This window comes from Suillus paluster (genome assembly GCF_016628075.1).
Source record: "Suillus paluster strain FC165 chromosome Unknown EDB91scaffold_202, whole genome shotgun sequence".
NCBI classification, from domain to species: Eukaryota; Fungi; Basidiomycota; class Agaricomycetes; order Boletales; family Suillaceae; genus Suillus; species Suillus paluster.
Genome location: NW_024537762.1, coordinates 1 through 17,707, shown reverse-complemented (window position 1 = coordinate 17,707; position 17,707 = coordinate 1). Strand labels below are relative to the sequence as shown.

Here is a 17,707-nt window from a genome sequence, read left to right as displayed (position 1 = left end):
ACGGGGGTCCTTCAGTTCCGCTTGTATTCCCCCACCCAACTATTAGTCCATCTGACCGCCTCACCGGTCCACTCCTAGACTAGGAACCACTCAACTGGTCCTATCTCCATTTAGTATCATAGTTCCGCTTTTCGGATCACTGGTAATCCCTATACCCTAGCAATTCTGATCCGTTGCGTACATACTGTTCCCCGAGCCTTATTCTCGTATGTCTCAGTCATCCTATTGTATTCCTATACACTCAGCACATAGTCTTCTGCTATGCTATGCTCATCACTTAGAGTATATAAACATATGTACATTTGTCTGTAGATACTCAGTCTGAATATTACCTTTTCTAAGCCCTGCTCTTCTGTCCTTTGACTTGGGCCTGATCCTAATCACACCCCTGTTAAGCCGGCCTAGGGGATTGACTCCCTAGGATGGCCATCCTCTGATCCTCCATTCCTCTGCTCCTCTATTCCCCTGTTCCCCCACTCCCCCATTCCCCCGTCCCTCTGTCCCTCTGCTCCTCCGACTTCCCGTGCGTCGGAACTAGACCCTGCACTCTCACATCTGTCCCCTCCGTTCCACTCTGCTTCAGACTTCGTCCAAGCAGTTCCTTCCACTCTGCTTCTACTCTTCTACTGTCGGTTCTGACTGCAGTAGTCTCCCGCCTCCCTCCTGTCGGGTGGAACAACCCCCACCTGACTTTCCCACGCTCACCTAGTAGTTCGTCAGTCCTCCTTCAGAGGACCCCTGTTCCGATGTCCTGTCGGAACCCATAGAATTTGTGTCAGACTACATTCCGAAATTAGGGGCACGTACTTGGGTAAGGGGTGCAGCATATGAGCTGAAGCCAAGCCCCTCAGACTCTGCTTTACCCCTGAGCATGGTCTTAACATTCGCTCATAGCCCCCAAAAGAGTGTCAATAAAATCAGACTCATCCATCCCACTCTGCATGGAGTTTTGCAGGATGTGACGCGACGCGACTTGAGAGGGTGGAGAAATGTGTTTGGGCTGCACGACCCAAAATGGTAGCTGGCCGGCTTGGGTTCCGTGATTGGACTAGGGTTAAGGGATGCAGATCCAGTTGCCCAATTTAGGTGCCTTGAAGAAGGCGGAACTGAATGCCAATTGGTGTAAATTCCAGGAAGTAGTAAATATTATCACCCCATGGTCTTTGGTGAAATACTCATGAAATGGAGGTACACGCCATGATTAGATCATGAAAGATTGTAACTTTCCCACTTAAGGCATTGAACTTACTGATATGTATACACTGGGTTGTAGAGTTGTGGTCTATCCTCCAGTGCAGACTAGGATTCACTACCGGTGATGGCTTCATGGGGGAGCACAACCAAGTGCGTCAACATCAATTCAAAGCTACAGCTACTGAACAATGCATAGCAGAGCCCCAGAAGAGCATCTGCCTTTATTTCCAACCTATAGTTATAGGATGGGGGCCTGTGATATAGTAAAACTTGTCAACATGGTCAGGATATCCTTACCAACTTGGACCAGACATGGCCATCCCAGGCATTCCTTTCAAGACAACTCTCCTCAGAAATCATATCGGCAGAAGAGGCTCAGGGGGTGTATGAGCCAGTGGGTTAAGTCAAAGGACATTTTGTGTGACTGGTTCAAATTGAAATTGAATATTGAAACCCCAAGAAAAATGCTTATTGGAAATACCGCGCCGTTGGGTCTGGAACAAGCCGCCTTCCTCATGTGGGCTTCTCATGCTTGCTAGATCTCTCATCCCATACAGTCATTCACTGCCATTTGAGTTTGGAATTTTCAGATGTCTGCCACAACACAACCAGACACAATCTCGAAAATCGCTTTTGGGGATGGTCATTATAGATAGCTAATCTACTTGGTATGTAGTTTTGAAGAACATCAAATGAGATGTTATTCTGGGTGTTATCATACATCCACCGTCATTTGCGCCGACCCGAAAAGGCAGATTTATTCCCCAGTCACGCAGATAAGATACACCATGTTGTATCAATGTTCTTCCTCGCTATCTTCATCTGACTCGTTCTCCTCTGGCTCTTCCTCGTCAACATGAGTGAGTGTTGGCTTTGGGAGTGAGACCTCAAGCCCAGTGAAGACTGGACATGACCAAAACAGTTCGAATAGTGTAAAATGTTGTTTAGACATATTGATTATGCTATAATATTGTATGATCTGCAACCACATGGTTGTCAGTGCAATACATCGTAAAAACATTGCATTGCATCGTGAAAACATTGCATTGCTCGCTATCAAAGCGGTTTTACTCAACAACTCACGCACACGCATTACTTTGTCACCCAGCCGGAGTGTTTGTAGTGTTAGTTCTGGGTCAAATTCTATCTATCAGACCGTTAACGGTGGCCCGCTCCCCCCAAGTCCTGTTCTGCAAAAGCCTCTTCTTCTTCAGCAACCACAGGCTTGTCTTCCAATGCCATTCCCACCTCTTTAGAAGGGAAACTCAAACTCATCCAAGGCTATCTGAACAACCACATGGGATCTCGTCCTCTCCATTCCCTTTTCCCATCATTAGCAACTACGATCCCTCACAATTTCCTATGCGGATGTGACCTTGTTGACGACAAGAGTTACAAAATCACATTTCACCCAGCCCTCCATTGTAAAAACACCCGCAAGAACAACTGTACCTCTTGCTGCAGGTCTCTAGCATTATCTCATGTAGCAGGTGAAAAAAAATGCGACAATGAAAGCCTTCAGGACATGTGGATCGGGATCCTGTTCCTCACTTTCACATTTCCCCCTATTGCACGAATCATATTCGCCTTCCTCGGCATCCCAACTGCCACCCAGTCCCTAGACACCTTTACTGAATGGCTTTATATGCCATCTCATCATACCAACTTGCGCGGCTGCAGAGAAAACATTAACCTTTATGATCTAGTCCTAGCCTTCTTTGAGTGCACCGAAGAGCTTGCCCTCCTAGACTGGGAGCAGGTATTGGAGGAATCAGGTGCATAACTCTAGACCCCTGCATTGCATTGCATCATAGCATCACTGTTGTATTCCCTAAATTGCAAGTATTTCGGTATGTACATTAGGATCGGGATAGACACCAAGCAGGACAATTCGCATTTACCACCCAGCAACTGCATCGCATTTGGTTATAACTCATAATATTTAGTGTTCGTCGATATGTAATCTAAGAGACCACCGAAATGTTATTCGCATTTGTGCAAAACTGTTGACAAACAGAGTGAAACACAAAGTTACTGAAACATTGTTCCCTCATTTGCTAACCTGTGGATCATCAAATGTGGACCACCTTCATAATTAAATACGGATCACATTCATGTTTCCCACCCTCGCTTCTACTCAGTACATCATCGAACGCCGAACATTCTGATAATTTGCCTTGCACGCAACCGAATTGATTTCACTTCTCAACACCGAACGCCAACGTTTGACGCCCTATCCTGCCAGCACGATAATCCCAGGCCATGCTTCCACCCAACCCCCAACTTCCTAGACCTCCGCATCGTAATTCGAAGCGGACGTCAGGGGGTCAGGGCACTCCTTCGTCGTCATCACACGTATCGACGTCCACGTAAGTGCTGAATGTCCCCAAAATGTCCCCAATCCTAATCACCCTCACATTTACTGCAGGTCATCCCAAAACAATCGATATTTCACGTACTCCTGGGATGCTGACTGCATACTCTCTTCGTCAACGCAGACATCGTGTCCATCCTTTGCAGATGTCCGCCAGGACATCACATACGATGACCCCTGGTCCCGAAGAAATATTTCATCTGAGACTCAACTTGTCTCGATACACCCAGATCGCGGCTACACCGGACGACATGGAGCTCAAGTATACAGGCCCTCTCCTCCAGCGTCTTGCTTCAATTTCGTATAGTTACCCTGTGGAACTAAATACACCATGTCTGACGAACAAAAGAAGAGCTGGCAATGGCTTGAGGACACACTCCATCACGCTTTCACTGCTCTCAGTGCAAACATTATTCTACCCTTCAGTTTCGCCATCCTCCCTTATCCTTCTCAATATGGATACCTTCGCGATCACAAGACGCATCGTCATGCTTTGCAGTTGTGCAAAGACTTCAAGACTGGCCTTTCACTCCCTCCTCGGTCTAGTCAACCTGTTTTACGGTCAGGGTTCTATGGAGGTGTGACACTGCACCAAAGAATGCAGAAGCGCCCGCGCCTTCGCCGTCAGACCTATTGCTTCAATATGGGCTTAGCGATGCTCACGTTCGTGACATCATCAGTGCACTACAGCCGGAGATCCTCGGGCGTTGCGTCGGCGTCATTTTCGACCCACCCCACTGTGAAATGGGCGTTTTATACCCCTGGCTCAATCGTATACAAGTCCCGGTCTGGGTGATAGTCGGCAAAGCGCAAGGTCCTTACAACCCCGCTACCTTCAAAAACTACCAGTTCATACAAGCGTCGCCTACAAAAGACGAATTCATACGCATCAGAACAGCAATCGACAAGGCTAACTCTCAAGCAATTCCGTCCATCCCATCTGACACCAATCCCGACTCTTTGGATCGAATGGACTGCGCTTGTAGAGGTTCGGGAAAAAAGTGTGTAGAGTTCCTCTCTACTGTGTCTGACAACATCAAAGCCCATGTCCGAGAGTGACTTCAAAATGCTGCAAAGTTCATCCTACCCTCGCGGTGAGATGGAACTCGGTTTTTCCTTTGGTATCGTTCGAAGAAGGGGAGGTTCTGGGGAGAGCTCAATTGTGAAGATGCCAAGACGGAATTTGAGACCAGACCCAAGGAGCAGTTTGTATACAACAAGATCTCCAATGAATGGGATATATGCTCCCTCTCTGAATGTGATGTCGACGCACTGGATGGCGACCCTGGTTTCAAATTTGACAAACCAAATACAAACAACTCTGGTGTCTCAGATGTAACCATCGCTCATTCCGAGATAAAGACACCCCCTACTCTTCCATCTGACCACAATGAGGTCGGAAGATCCATTCTCTATAATCGCGAGATTTCCCAGGACATTTTGTTCACTTCTTCACTGGAAGACGTCCTAAGCAGTCGCTACAGACTTGTGTGCTGTTCGCAGACAGAAATACAGTCCCAAAGCAACTATACAGGCCATCCAGGATGCCCAATTCAGCGAGATCTACACCATTCGTAAATACCTCATGGAAATGAACCTCCCCCTCACGCAACCCAAAAATGAATTCACCATTCGATACTTCATCTCCTGCTTCTTGCTTGACATCACCCCTCCCTCCATCTTGTGGGATCTGCATCCGAAAAACATCGACGAACTCGTCGAATCCAATGTGCATTTCAAGTACACATTCGTTCAAGATAACACTTCGCACCAGGTTACCTCCTACACCCACAAGATGAAAGATACAATTGACCATGGGACCTCCTCATTCACAGCGCGGTGTCCGTCATCCAAGGTATCAGAGAACGATGGGGCCCATCTCTAGAGGACATCATCCTCTCCTTATTTGAACGTGGCATCAATTTTACACTCGTTTTCAATGCCCAAGTCGTGCATCCCTCATTTGCTCGTCCCAGAACCATCTTTGAGTCGATCCTCCGTCCTGCATGGGTGGTTGCCAGGACAAATACGAGTATGCAGACTATGAAAATCGAAGAGGTCAATTGCTAAACCTGCCTCACGTATGTGTCACTGTCGCTCAAGGTGGCATACTCTGGCGTCTCTGCAAACAGGAGCTTGCTAGCGATATACCAAATGGCCCCTCCAAAGACGTACAGTTTTTCGCAGATACATCTCCCGATGCACCTAAACGGTATCTCTCCGATACTCTGAGCTGACGACTGAGATCAACATTCTCTGCGATGTCTATCACATTGCTACCAGGTCAGTTTTTATTTACATGTTCAACGTCATTTTCTTACTAGTTTGTTCTTAACAGGCAGAGGCAATCAGACGGCAATATCATCATGGTGGCCTACCCCAAAACAATGGTCGTCGTCTGGATTTGGACTGTTGGGTACTGGAACCATTCCGCTGAAAACAGTGTTTCAGTCGAGGCTCAAAGCCATACGCGAAGGGCGAGCCTGAGTTGAGGGGCGCTAAACAATGGAAGAGCGAGATGAGTTACTACAAGAACCCGACTGAGGAAATTTATTGGTGCTGTCGAAAAAGAATGCATCGATTTTCTGCAGAACAGCGCATTGTAATACTATTTGTCCATAGCATTTTCTTCAATCATCATGTAAAGTCTGGCCATGCGATAGAACTGTGTATTCTCTAACTTTCATGAGAAAGAAGTCACAGTCTTAGTTATTATATACAGGATGTGCATACATTATTCAGAACATATAGATGATGCGAGCGTGCCAGGGTGTTTCCATTCAAAGTCAGTCATCAAAGTCATCCAATGTAGGTCAAAGTCTTGGCAATAACCCCTGACTCTTGTATTGGAGCAGCGCATTAATGACTAATGAATGATAAACGATGCAGTTGTAAGCCGTTTGCTTACGTATACCTGAGTTGCCATAAATACTGTCCAAGCATGAGCTTTCATTATCACTGGCTTTTGCGTAACGGTCAAGGGATGACAGTCTTGACTACTCCTCAACTACATGGCTCAAGCTGTCGCAGATGCAATCATGCCTGCTGTCAATCCCCTTCATCAAGGCACACATCAAGGCTCATGACTGGCACCAACGTCAGGAAATCGGCGAAGCCACGAGACAGAGTTTTTCCTAGATAGAGTTGACCAAATCAGATCATAAATTCACTGGGCTACATGCAAATACAAAGCTAGGCGAAGTGAAATAAAAGCACGAGAAAATTGGTGCTGAAGGATAAAATATTGTAAGAAAACTACAATTTTGATGAAGATATGCAACAAGTTGTAAGTGTACTATCAGTTCTTGGGCAAATGGTCACTGGTAACCAGTTAACCGGCCGCTTGCACTCATGCACCGGCCGTCCTTGACCCATGGCTCCAACTATATGGGTGGCCGAGAACTTGAATGATATGACTCACCTTGACCATTGTGTTCTTAAACTGGAAATTCCTGGCACTGGGTGATAAGAGCCCGCCTTCACCATACTTCTAACCCTAAGGTTACAGAGATCACCGCAAATGAAGCGAACTTCCGAACTTTCGCATACGAAGTCATAACCTCTTATGTCTCCCACTCTATTACCGACTGGTATTCCTGTTGTACAAAACACCGTCGTTGCTATTTTGCAGAGAATGGAGCAACTTCTGAATATGCAGAACAAGATCGTCAGGTGTCGACGACCGTAATAACTGGAATGAACTACGGAGAAATCTCTGCAGTGTCGTCATTGAGAGCTCCTGGGGCATTTTCAGAAGGTCCTGGATTCAAACCCCAGTCTGGCCATCTTTTATCCCAAACATTGCAACACTCAATGCTACCACACTATGATCTTTTCCACTTTCCCCCTCACTTTTTTGGCCCTCCCTTGTGGTCCCTGGTCCTCATTTGTGAATCTGGACCTGGACCTTACCTCTCTCTTCTATCTCTCTCCTTCTTAAGTTATCTCCTTGTTGCTCCCCTTTGCTGTAGTATGACCTATGCATTGTATACTAACCACACGTTTAATTAAATTTTGATTTTGATTTTTTTTAAAAAAAATGAGTCTACCAAAGGTCAAGAAATTGGTGCCATTGTGCAGCCCAGCATTACCAAACTTTGCCATGGCTCATATGTCAGTTCCCTGATGCGCCCTCATACACTTGCATTATCACTGGGTTCAAGAATACCAATAAAGCACCTGCACTACCCCCTCTCACCCCCAGCATCCTCAAGCTCATTCACCATGTCTATCCGATGATGAGAGATCCGACTCCATTTCAGAACTCCAAGATGGCCTGGTAGAAGGATACTTCAGTAGCGTTTAGCTTGACCTCATACCTAAAAAGGTATCACCTATTGTCACCGCATTTAGTCACGCATGTGGATCATGTCATCAATCCACTTGTGGACCAAAATTATTCAGATTCGAGCATTTCATTTCATTCATTAAATACTACTTTCATCATGTCAGACGCCAACGTTTGACCTAGCACACTCTTGGACCTCTAGCTGGTAATTCTGGCTAGTCATCCATTTGCAACATCGAACGCCAACGTTTGACTCTTGCGACCTTACATCATCGAACTCTTAGCGTTTGACCCATCAAGCTCTCCTAGGTTCCAACCCAATGCCTAAGCCGCCCAGCCGTAAAACTCTCACGCAGTCTGCAGCTATGTCGGACAGTAGCTATAGCGTGCCCAGACCTAGTACTTCTGGTGAGTCTACAGCATCTTTTGCATGGGTAACGTCTGACGGTCCATTATTCACACAAAGCGAAAGACCTATATCCCGAGCTTTCAGATGAAACCCTAGCCGAAAGAATGAAGGAATTTGAAGCTTCCTCCTGGGCAAACTCACCATGGGGAGAAGTTGTCGAGCCTCCACGAACGAAACGTGGTCCTCTTGGTTAGTAAATTGTTCATTTATGGCTTCTCGTCTAACCGTCGCTGCTAGTTGTACGTGGTCGTGCGGAGAAAGGCACGTTTTGGCCAGAAGGACAGGAGCCGACTTTTACGGGCAAGAAACGCAAGCGGCGCATTTTTGTAACCGCAGACAAATGCGAAACGCGCACAGAGATCACCCACAATCTCAAAGAAATTCAGCGCCTCAAAGAATTAACCCGTCACACTTCCACCTTCGAGGTAAAAAGCGGTGATATTTTATTGTACCACGACGACAGCGACGACGACGAATGGGATCACGAAGACGACGACTTCGACGACTTCGACGACGAGCAATTCAAGATCTCTCGCAAAATGATCATGGCTGGTCCATGCCATCCGCCAGAGTTTTACCTCCTTCAACAGTTGCATCACCCGAACGCATTATCCCACCTTGCTGCAGCGAGCCGATGGATCAATCAAGGGAAAAAATTCCCAGTCGCGGTACCTGTCCCGGATGACCTACGACAGCTTTGCGTTGCAGTTTTAACTGTTCCACACGGCATGCTGGCGGAGATACTGCCCCCCGACGACATATCTGTCTCAAATCTCATTAACTATCCCCTTCCTAACATTGCAAAGTGGCCATTCACAGGGCCTATAGAGTTTGAGGAAAGCCTTCCTACAGGCAAGGTCCACCCTAAGGCAACGATACCTCCAGATGCGTATGTCCGCCAGCTTCGTGCAAACTTTGGTCAAGCACTTCTGGACGGGAAGCGCTTGATACGTGATCCGCGCAACCCTGATACGTTGCTACCCCTTTGGGTGATCGAATTGTGGTGGGCATTACACTGTGCGCGAAAAAACAAGATGCAATGGGCGGAGGCCAAGCGTTGGCTACAGGAGAAAAAAGCAGCAGGTAAGGATGTGGAGTTGTTTCGTGAGGCAGAGGAGCAGCTCCGCTTTCTGCCCTGGAACAAGTCGCTACGTGGCCCTGCTGCTGCTGCCGGCAGAACGACAAAACACCTCCGCCTATTTCTATCGGACGACGAGCACCTGTCAGAGACTCTTGTCGATCTGATGACCGCCTCCCTAGTCTCTTTTTCACCCACACCAAAGCGCGACGTTATGATTGCCAATACCAGTTTCGGCGATGCCATCCGCAGCGCGAATAGTATCTCCTACCACGATCGGCCGCACAAAAAACTAAAGGCGCTTGAAGATGATGCCAAGAGATATAGACATCTTTACACTCCGGTGCATCTTCATACGCAGGATCATTATATCGCATTTGCAATCGATTTTGAAACGAAATCTTTTAAATACGGCAAGTACCCTCCGGTTTTAGCTTTGAATACGCACACTAATTTGAACGTAGGCGACTCTCTCTATTCCAAAAACGTCCCTAAGGCCATCATTGAGAAACTACAGTGGTGGTTCTCCAGACGGTTGGGTGGAGAGTTTCGAAATGATGGACCCGTCTTGCAGAGCGGTCGCCAGAAGGACTCTTGTTCATGTGGGCTTTTTGCGATCAACACCATCGCGCATAATGCCCTCGGACATGCGCTCGGTGTACCTGACCCTGCATCTGACCGAGCTAGATGGTTCTCATTGACTGCGAAAGGTCAGATTCCAGAACGACAAGTCGTGCAACGGGGACGTGATTTTCCAGCGGCCGTGCATCCAGAGGCCGCAATGATCGTGGATGTGTTGTCCTCAAGTGACCCCAATACGCAGCAACAGGCAAATGACGAAATCCTTTGCGCTCAGGAGCTCGAGCAAGCGAGACGGGAAAGGGAGGAAAAGAGAGACTGGAAAGGCAGGAGAAAGAGAGGCTCGAGAGGGAGGCTCGAGAGAGATTAGAAAGGCAGGAGAAAGAGAGGCTCGAGCAAGCGAGGCTCGAGAGGGAGGCTCGAGAGAGACTGGAAAGGCAGGAGAAAGAGAGACTCGAGAGGGAAGCTCGAGAGAGACTGGAAAGGCAGGAGAAAGAGAGACTCGAGAGGGAAGCTCGAGAGAGATTTGAAAGGCAGGAGAAAGAGAGACTCGAGAGGGAGGCTCGAGAGAGACTGGAAAGGCAGGAGAAAGAGAGGCTCGAGCAAGCGAGGCTCGAGAGGGAGGCTCGAGAGAGACTGGAAAGGCAGGAGAAAGAGAGACTCGAGAGGGAAGCTCGAGAGAGACTGGAAAGGCAGGAGAAAGAGAGACTCGAGAGGGAAGCTCGAGAGATTTGAAAGGCAGGAGAAAGAGAGACTCGAGAGGGAGGCTCAAGAGAGACTGGAAAGGCAGGAGAAAGAGAGGCTCAAGAGGGAGGCTCAAGAGAGACTGCAAAGGGAGAAGGTAGCGCTGGAACAGGCCCGCCGGGACCATGAGTTGCAAGATGTTGTCATGGGAGATGATTCCCAGGACGCCACCGGGGAATGAATGCTGATATGCACTACATTCATGTGTCACATTCCAAATATGAGCTTGGGCCTGGTGAAGAGCGCCCTAACTATGACCCTCTTCCTCTCGCAGGAAGGGCTGTTGATCATGGCAAATGACAATATAATGATCGCCCCCACGCATCTGGACTCCACCTTCAGCAACAGCCATGTCGTCCCCTATCTCCCCCTCCCTATAGAGCCTCATCCTATAGGGACTTTTCCCCTCATCAACCGGTGTCTCCCTCTCATGAACCGTCCTACAGACACTATCCTCCATCTCAGCAGGACCATTCCATTCCTCGCGGTCGACCACGTTCCCCGGTATGCTCTACTCGACCTGGTCGTTCACGCTCACCGGTTAGACTTGGAGGATATCAACTGATCCACATGTTACCGGAGTCCTGCAAGGCGTCGTTGTAAGTGCCCCTAACTAATTTTTGGTTTTGTAGCAACTAATTTCAGTCGCTTGTAGCACCCTCTCCTCATCGTGGACCCTCATTACGGTATAATCTCCCAAGGACCCAGTCCCCGTGAGTTTGCAGCACAATTCATGTAACTGCTGGACTAAATTTCAATGCATGTAGGACCTGATCCGCCGTCGTTTCCTATCGCAGGCCCTCCAGCGTATGCGTTGTCTGCTATGCCACCTGCTTCCTCGCTTGCTCCTATGGCCCCTGTCCCAACTCTCGCCTCTCGCCAGCGCGACTTCAGTTGCAGGCTTTGACATGACTGAATCGCCCTGCAACCGAGATCACAAAAACTCACTGGCTTATCAATAATACCAACTGCCTCGATCAGTTTGACGTACCGAATGCCGTCAACTCACCCTGGACCAACCAACTCTCCTACCAGTCCCTGCGCATCAGTCTCTCGCGGTCGTTTGGTTGTCTCGAAGAGGACCGAATTGCGACTGCGTCTCTGGCGAGCTCAGTATCCTGATGTGCTGCTGTGGTTTTTTGCCGCTCGCTGCCTCTCCAGAGGACTCAATTGGAGAGTGTTCGTTAGTCAGTATGACCTCATCGGTCCCAACCCTGCCCACTCCATCCCTCGGCCCTCCTATCTCGATGATGCACATCTCCCACTGGCCAACAGGGACCTTCAGCAATACGAGCATCATGTCCGGGCCCTTCTTCAACTTCCATATGCCCGGCGTCTTCTTTCTATGGGCGGCATACTCTGGCGGATCGCATTGCACTATGGGCCTGCGAGTCTTATTTCTGCTGCACTATCTGGTCCGTCTACAGATGCTTGCATGCATCTCCATGCCGACCTGCATTGGCTCAGACATAGATGACACTGTGACTCCAGATGCCATCGCCCTGCTGCTAGGCACCACTTGCACAGGTCATAGTTTATGGCCTCCTGGTGGACATCTTTGACAGGTACCAGTTTTGGCAAGGAGAGTGGTCCCCTAAATGGGAGGAGTGGTTCAATGGGCGTATCGCCGGCATTCATCACCACATGCAGCATTCATTACTGAATCATACTGAAAAGTTGCCGGATTTATTCCTCAGTTGCACAGAGTGGAGTCATGCACATTGTCAACATATGGTGGTTTCATTTAAAAGCTCTACAGTAGCCGGGACCGACGCTCATGCAGCGAGGTTATGCAGAGCGGTTGACCAGTTGTATCCACCAACGGAATCTTATGTAGCCTTAGTTTAGAAGTCGTTGTTTTGTTCATACCCGCGACTCACTCGCTTCTTCATTTATTTTTCCACCTTGCATAGTATAAATCACTAACGTACAACCTATGGAAGTCGTTATTTCATTCTTATCCTCGACTCACTCGTTTCTTCATTTATTTTTTCTACTTTGTGTAGTATAAATCACTAACTGTACAACCTACGGAAGTCGTTATTTCGTTCATATCCTCGACTCACTCGTTTCTTCATTTATTTTTCCACCTTGTATAGTATAAATCACTAACGACTATGCACAAAGATGCCACACCCAGTCAGAACGCTCAACCATGTATATATACAAAATATCTGATTTAGGCTAGCAGTACTAGTATATCTTAATTGTCATAGAACGATCAACTAGCCTACTCTGTCGTAATACGATCAGACTTGAGGTATTTCAAGTCATCAAAGTCTGTCATCAAAGTCATCAAAGTAATTCATCATTTCATTTAGTGCATGCGATCCATCTCTTTCTCTCTCGTTCTCTTTCTTCACAGTCAATCTGAAGGAGGCACAGTATATCATTTTTGCATTGCATGTAATAGAAAGTGGTCATAATGGTGTTTTTTTTTGTTCTTTTCTATTGAACTCAAAAGCTATCGTTGCTGTAGGGGTCGCAATCAAAGTGCTTTGCACCCGTCGCCCTGCCCTTGTATCCCTTACCGAATCCTCTTTCTATTCCACGACTAGTTATTATTCTTCGAGTAATCAGAATCAGAGGTGTGTTCATGAAAAAAAAGTAAGTAGTCAAGACTGTCTTCCCTTAACCATTACCCCAAAAGGCGTGATAATGAAAGTTCATGCTTCATTATCGCGGACAATATTTATGCTGATTATGGGAACTCATGTAAACACTATATGTTGATATTGAAGCTATTCTTGGTCGTCTGTGAAATTGCGCTGTGACAGCATTGTCGATCATTATGTAATGAAATTAGACTTGTGGATCCAATGTGGATCATTAACTAGTCAGCTTTAAGTGTTACACTTTTATATTGTTGTTGGTCAAATTCTACCAACTGCCGATCGCCAACGATTGGTAACCCGTCGAATGTCAGTGTTCGAACTTCATAGCATTTAACTGGCCTCTAGTTGGTAATTTCCAACTAGTTGTCCTCGAACACACGGAAATGTTTCACAGAACCCTCGACACAATCCCCAGTGCATACATCCACCATTGAATGCCAATGTTTGACTGTCGCGTAATCACACTCAAAATCCTCACACTCCTGTCGTGCACGCATCGACCGTTGAATGCCAACGTTTGACAGTCGCCTGACCACACTCGAAATCCTCACACTCCCGTCGTGCACGCATTGACTGTTGAACGCCAATGTTTGACAGTCGCCTGATCATACTCGAAATCTTCACACTCCCATCGTGTATGCATCCACTATTGAACGCCAACATTTGATAGTTGGACCAACGATGTACCCCAAGCTCATATGATGTGGCTCAACCTCTACAATGCCCCCTCAAAAGCCACCTACAAGGCCTCAAACACACATTCCTCGTATGATGCCAAACAATCATCATGAGTCGACACCATGTTCTAATGTCACATACTCCATTAATCACATACAACTGTTAGGTGCCAGCCTCAATGCATTTGAGGATTCGGCATCAGACGAGGATTCACGTTCCAATGCAGAACCTGTCACCCTTTCGTCAAAACCGGGGGTTCGATGCGCTGTCAAATTTCCGGCTGAAACTCTCAAGCTAACTGATGATGACAGCTCTGCATCACCCCTTCCATCAAAACAAGGTGTTCCGGGGCCTGCCACAACCTTGCCAATTGACATTATTGATGTCCCCAATGATGACAGTATCCCACATGCGACGTGAAAGGAACTATTGCCTTCAGACGATCTCCCTGTAATGCGACTGCTCCAATTCCCTCTGGGTGATGTTGTTCATCCACAATGGAATATCACTGCAGTGTCGTGCTTCGACAAGGCACCGCCTGTCAACAAGCCTGACCTTTGCCGCCCTCTACCTCCCAAGGATTTCATCACAGACCTCTGGAATGCATTACCCAACATGCTTGCTCATAGAAAGCACTCCATTAGGTGTTGGCATTACATGGACGTACCTTCACCTCTCTGGGTGATTCCGCTATGGGAGCAGTTGCACTGCATGCACACTGCAAAGAAACAATGGATTGGAGCAGATGTCTGGCTTCACAGTCAAGTGGAGAAAGGTGGGGACGTAGGAGTATTTGCCAGTGCTCATGAGCACCTACAATTTATCCCCTGGAACATGTCGTTATGAGGTCAAGCTGCCTGCAACTGTAGATCTACCTTGACCCTTGCACTTCTTTTGTCCAATGATTGGCTTTCTGAGGCAGTCGTTGACATCATGACTGCTTGCCTCGTCTCTTGGTTGCCCAAGGAACGACCCGACATTCTCATCATGAATACTAGCTTCACTGATGCGATCTGCTCTGTGCGTAATATCGCATCCTATGACAGTCTGCTGCACAAGGGGCTGCGCGACCTTGAAGAGAGCATCAAGAATTACAGGATTATGTACACTCCCATTCATCTCCATACCGAGGAGCATTACGTCGCATTCTCGATAAACTTTGAGACAAAATCTTTCAGTTATGGTAAGCAACCTTCTTTTGTCTATCGATGGTACACAAACTAAAGTGAATACAGGCGATTCTCTTAGTTCCTGAAATGCCCCCAAATACATCATCGAGAAGCTGCAATGGTGGTTCCAGAAGCAATTTGGTGGCAAATTCTGCAATGATGGACCTGCCTTGCAGCATGGCATCCAGAAGGACCGGTCTTCGTGTGGGCTGTTCATGATGAACACCATCGAGCATCATGTATTTGGACATGATCTTGGCATCTCAAATCCTAGAGTCAATCAAGCAAGGTAGTTCATTTTGTGTATGCAGAATCAGGTGGATACTGCAATGATGCACCTGTGGACAGGTTCATTATTTTATCCTAGGCATGTAGCAGATCTTCAGCGTGCAAAGGAAAAAGAGGAGAAGGCCAAGTGGGATAAGGCCTACCTCAAAGAAAGGGTCGAGCGAGAGCGGGCTGAGAAGCAAGCTAAACTTGAGAAGGAGAAGCAGGCTGAACTTGAGAAGGAGAGGCAGGCTGAGATCAAAACGATCGAGTGAGAGCTGGCCCGCATGCAGGGCATTGTCATGAGTGATCCTACTGCAACGCTTTCTGGTTTGCCCTACGATGATGATGACGGCATGAACACTGACATGTCCTATGGTTGTACCGTGACACACTCCATGTCGCCTCGACACCACCCCCCCGTTGCTATAGAGGTCGACAACGATGAAGGGCGGCTTAACCACAACCCCTCACCCCCTCAAAAGGCAAGGGTAAAGTCATTAACAGGGACAGAGAACACTCTTGTGATCGCCCATTCATTCAAACCTCAGGTTCCTCGAGGGTTTTCCATACAGAACAGCCTCGTCGTTCCATAACCCTGCATTACAGGGATTATCAAAGGGACCGTTGCACTTGCCGATCCGTATCCCCCCCTCGTGGACGTGATCGACCTCCTTCCTACATGCACTACACCTATGCAGCATCCCCCCCCCCCCCCCCCCCGCTGTGTTTCTCCTTGTCGCGGTTGATCGCGATCTCCAGCATATTATTCCCGTCATCATCAGCCTCTTTCTCCAAGGTACTCTCCACGTCGTCGTCATTGATCACCATCTCCACTTGAACCTCTCAACCCTAGAGGACATTACCAACGGTCTTGGTGCTACAAGACTTCTTCAAGGGCTTGCTGTAAGTCTCCCTTGAAACTCGCGTCTACAATGAACTAATTTCTGTCTTTTGTAGCACACTCTCCTTATCGTGTCCCATCATTATGTCATCGTTTCCAAACAACTCATGCCCGTGAGTTTACAGCGTGGCTTATTTGATTTTAGAACTCATTTTTAACGTCCGTAGTACCATCCGCCATTGCTACCCCCCCGTCGTATTCTATCACTGGCTATCCAATGCAAGTCTTGTCTCTCCCTGGCCCTTCCAGTACCTCGTTACAACTGTCACTTCCTCCACCTCTGAGATCGGTTGCAGGCTTCGACAGGTTCAGTGGGCCCCCTTCCAATAACAACAAGACTCGCTGGATTATACACTGTATGGCTGAATATTATATAAAACATGTCACATTTTCATTGTTTGATGAGTATCTCATTTGATAGAGGGTGTTACTGGGATTGTATTCCACTCACTTTTATAAAATTTGGTGGTCAGGAACATGAGTTATGTCCATTTTACTGTTTGGAAGGTGATACTACTCCATGACCATATTCAACAGGTATTATGTCATCTACAGGGAGTTATATCACTTGCATATAGGTCTATATGTATTATAATCAGGTAAATTTGGTATCTCCATCTGATGATGACCACACTCAGACATTTGCCCTAGGTGAGAGAAGGAGGGGGTGAACTATAGCAATGAAAAAAATTCCTGTGATCCTGAAACTTGGTTTATCATCTTCTCTGACCTTTAAAATGGTGGGCACATGATCAGCTTGGTCACTGATACATCCAGATTGATCTGGCTCTGGTGTCTCCTGGTGGGTTGAGATGATCTGAGTCTATCACCTCACAAAAAATTCTAGGGATCCTGAAAACTAGCCTATCATGTTCTCTGGCCTTTAAAATGGTAGGGACATCATCAGTATACTCACCAGTACATAATCTGGGTTTCTTCATAGCAGGAGGTGTTCTCAGTCTATGATCTCACAAAAACTTCCTACTGCTCTGAAACTTGGTGCACCATCATTCTTGACCTTTACAATGGTAGGAACATAATCAGCTTGGTCACTGGTGCATCCAAGATGATTTAGTCCTGGTGCCTCCTGATGACTGGAGGTGACCTAAGTCTATCACCTTACAAAAAATTCCAGACATCCTGAAACTTGGTGTATTATCTTGTCTGACCTTCCAAATAGTGGGGACATGATCAGCTTGATCACTGGTGCATTTTGAGTCATCTGCTCCTGGTGTCTCCTGATGGGTGAAGGTGATCTGAGGCTATCACCTCACAAAAAATTCTAGACATCTTGAAAACTAGCCCATCATCTTCTCTGACCTTTTCTATGGTGGGAACATAATCAGCTTGGTCACTGGTGCATCCAAGATGATCTAGTCCTGGTGCCTCCTGATCAGTGAGGGTGATC

At 47.3% G+C, this 17,707-nt stretch overlaps 4 protein-coding genes across 4 annotated transcripts; all 4 read left to right on the top strand.

The window, feature by feature from the left end:
- Positions 1-3,456: 3,456 nt before the first annotated feature.
- On the top strand, positions 3,457-5,805 carry EDB91DRAFT_1256598 (uncharacterized protein; the record flags this gene model as incomplete). The annotated part of the gene is made up of 9 exons (XM_041324189.1): positions 3,457-3,563; positions 3,623-3,869; positions 3,918-4,360; positions 4,418-4,556; positions 4,611-4,689; positions 4,737-5,056; positions 5,112-5,308; positions 5,404-5,600; positions 5,672-5,805. 9 exons carry the CDS (start codon positions 3,457-3,459, stop codon positions 5,803-5,805), a joined length of 1,863 nt encoding a protein of 620 aa, XP_041169223.1.
- A 2,371-nt stretch (positions 5,806-8,176) lies between these two features.
- Positions 8,177-10,657, top strand: EDB91DRAFT_1256597 (uncharacterized protein; the record flags this gene model as incomplete). The annotated part of the gene is made up of 4 exons (XM_041324188.1): positions 8,177-8,264; positions 8,323-8,454; positions 8,503-10,149; positions 10,200-10,657. The coding sequence occupies 4 exons, from the start codon at positions 8,177-8,179 to the stop codon at positions 10,655-10,657; spliced, it is 2,325 nt and encodes a 774-aa protein (XP_041169222.1).
- A 262-nt stretch (positions 10,658-10,919) lies between these two features.
- EDB91DRAFT_1256596 (uncharacterized protein) lies at positions 10,920-11,573 on the top strand (the record flags this gene model as incomplete). Its single annotated transcript, XM_041324187.1, has 4 exons — positions 10,920-11,162; positions 11,212-11,265; positions 11,322-11,379; positions 11,434-11,573. 4 exons carry the CDS (start codon positions 10,920-10,922, stop codon positions 11,571-11,573), a joined length of 495 nt encoding a protein of 164 aa, XP_041169221.1.
- A 2,839-nt stretch (positions 11,574-14,412) lies between these two features.
- EDB91DRAFT_1088507 (uncharacterized protein) lies at positions 14,413-16,921 on the top strand (the record flags this gene model as incomplete). The annotated part of the gene is made up of 9 exons (XM_041316458.1): positions 14,413-14,734; positions 14,807-15,142; positions 15,305-15,367; positions 15,477-15,666; positions 15,703-15,886; positions 16,158-16,301; positions 16,356-16,412; positions 16,445-16,655; positions 16,899-16,921. 9 exons carry the CDS (start codon positions 14,413-14,415, stop codon positions 16,919-16,921), a joined length of 1,530 nt encoding a protein of 509 aa, XP_041169220.1.
- Positions 16,922-17,707: the final 786 nt, after the last annotated feature.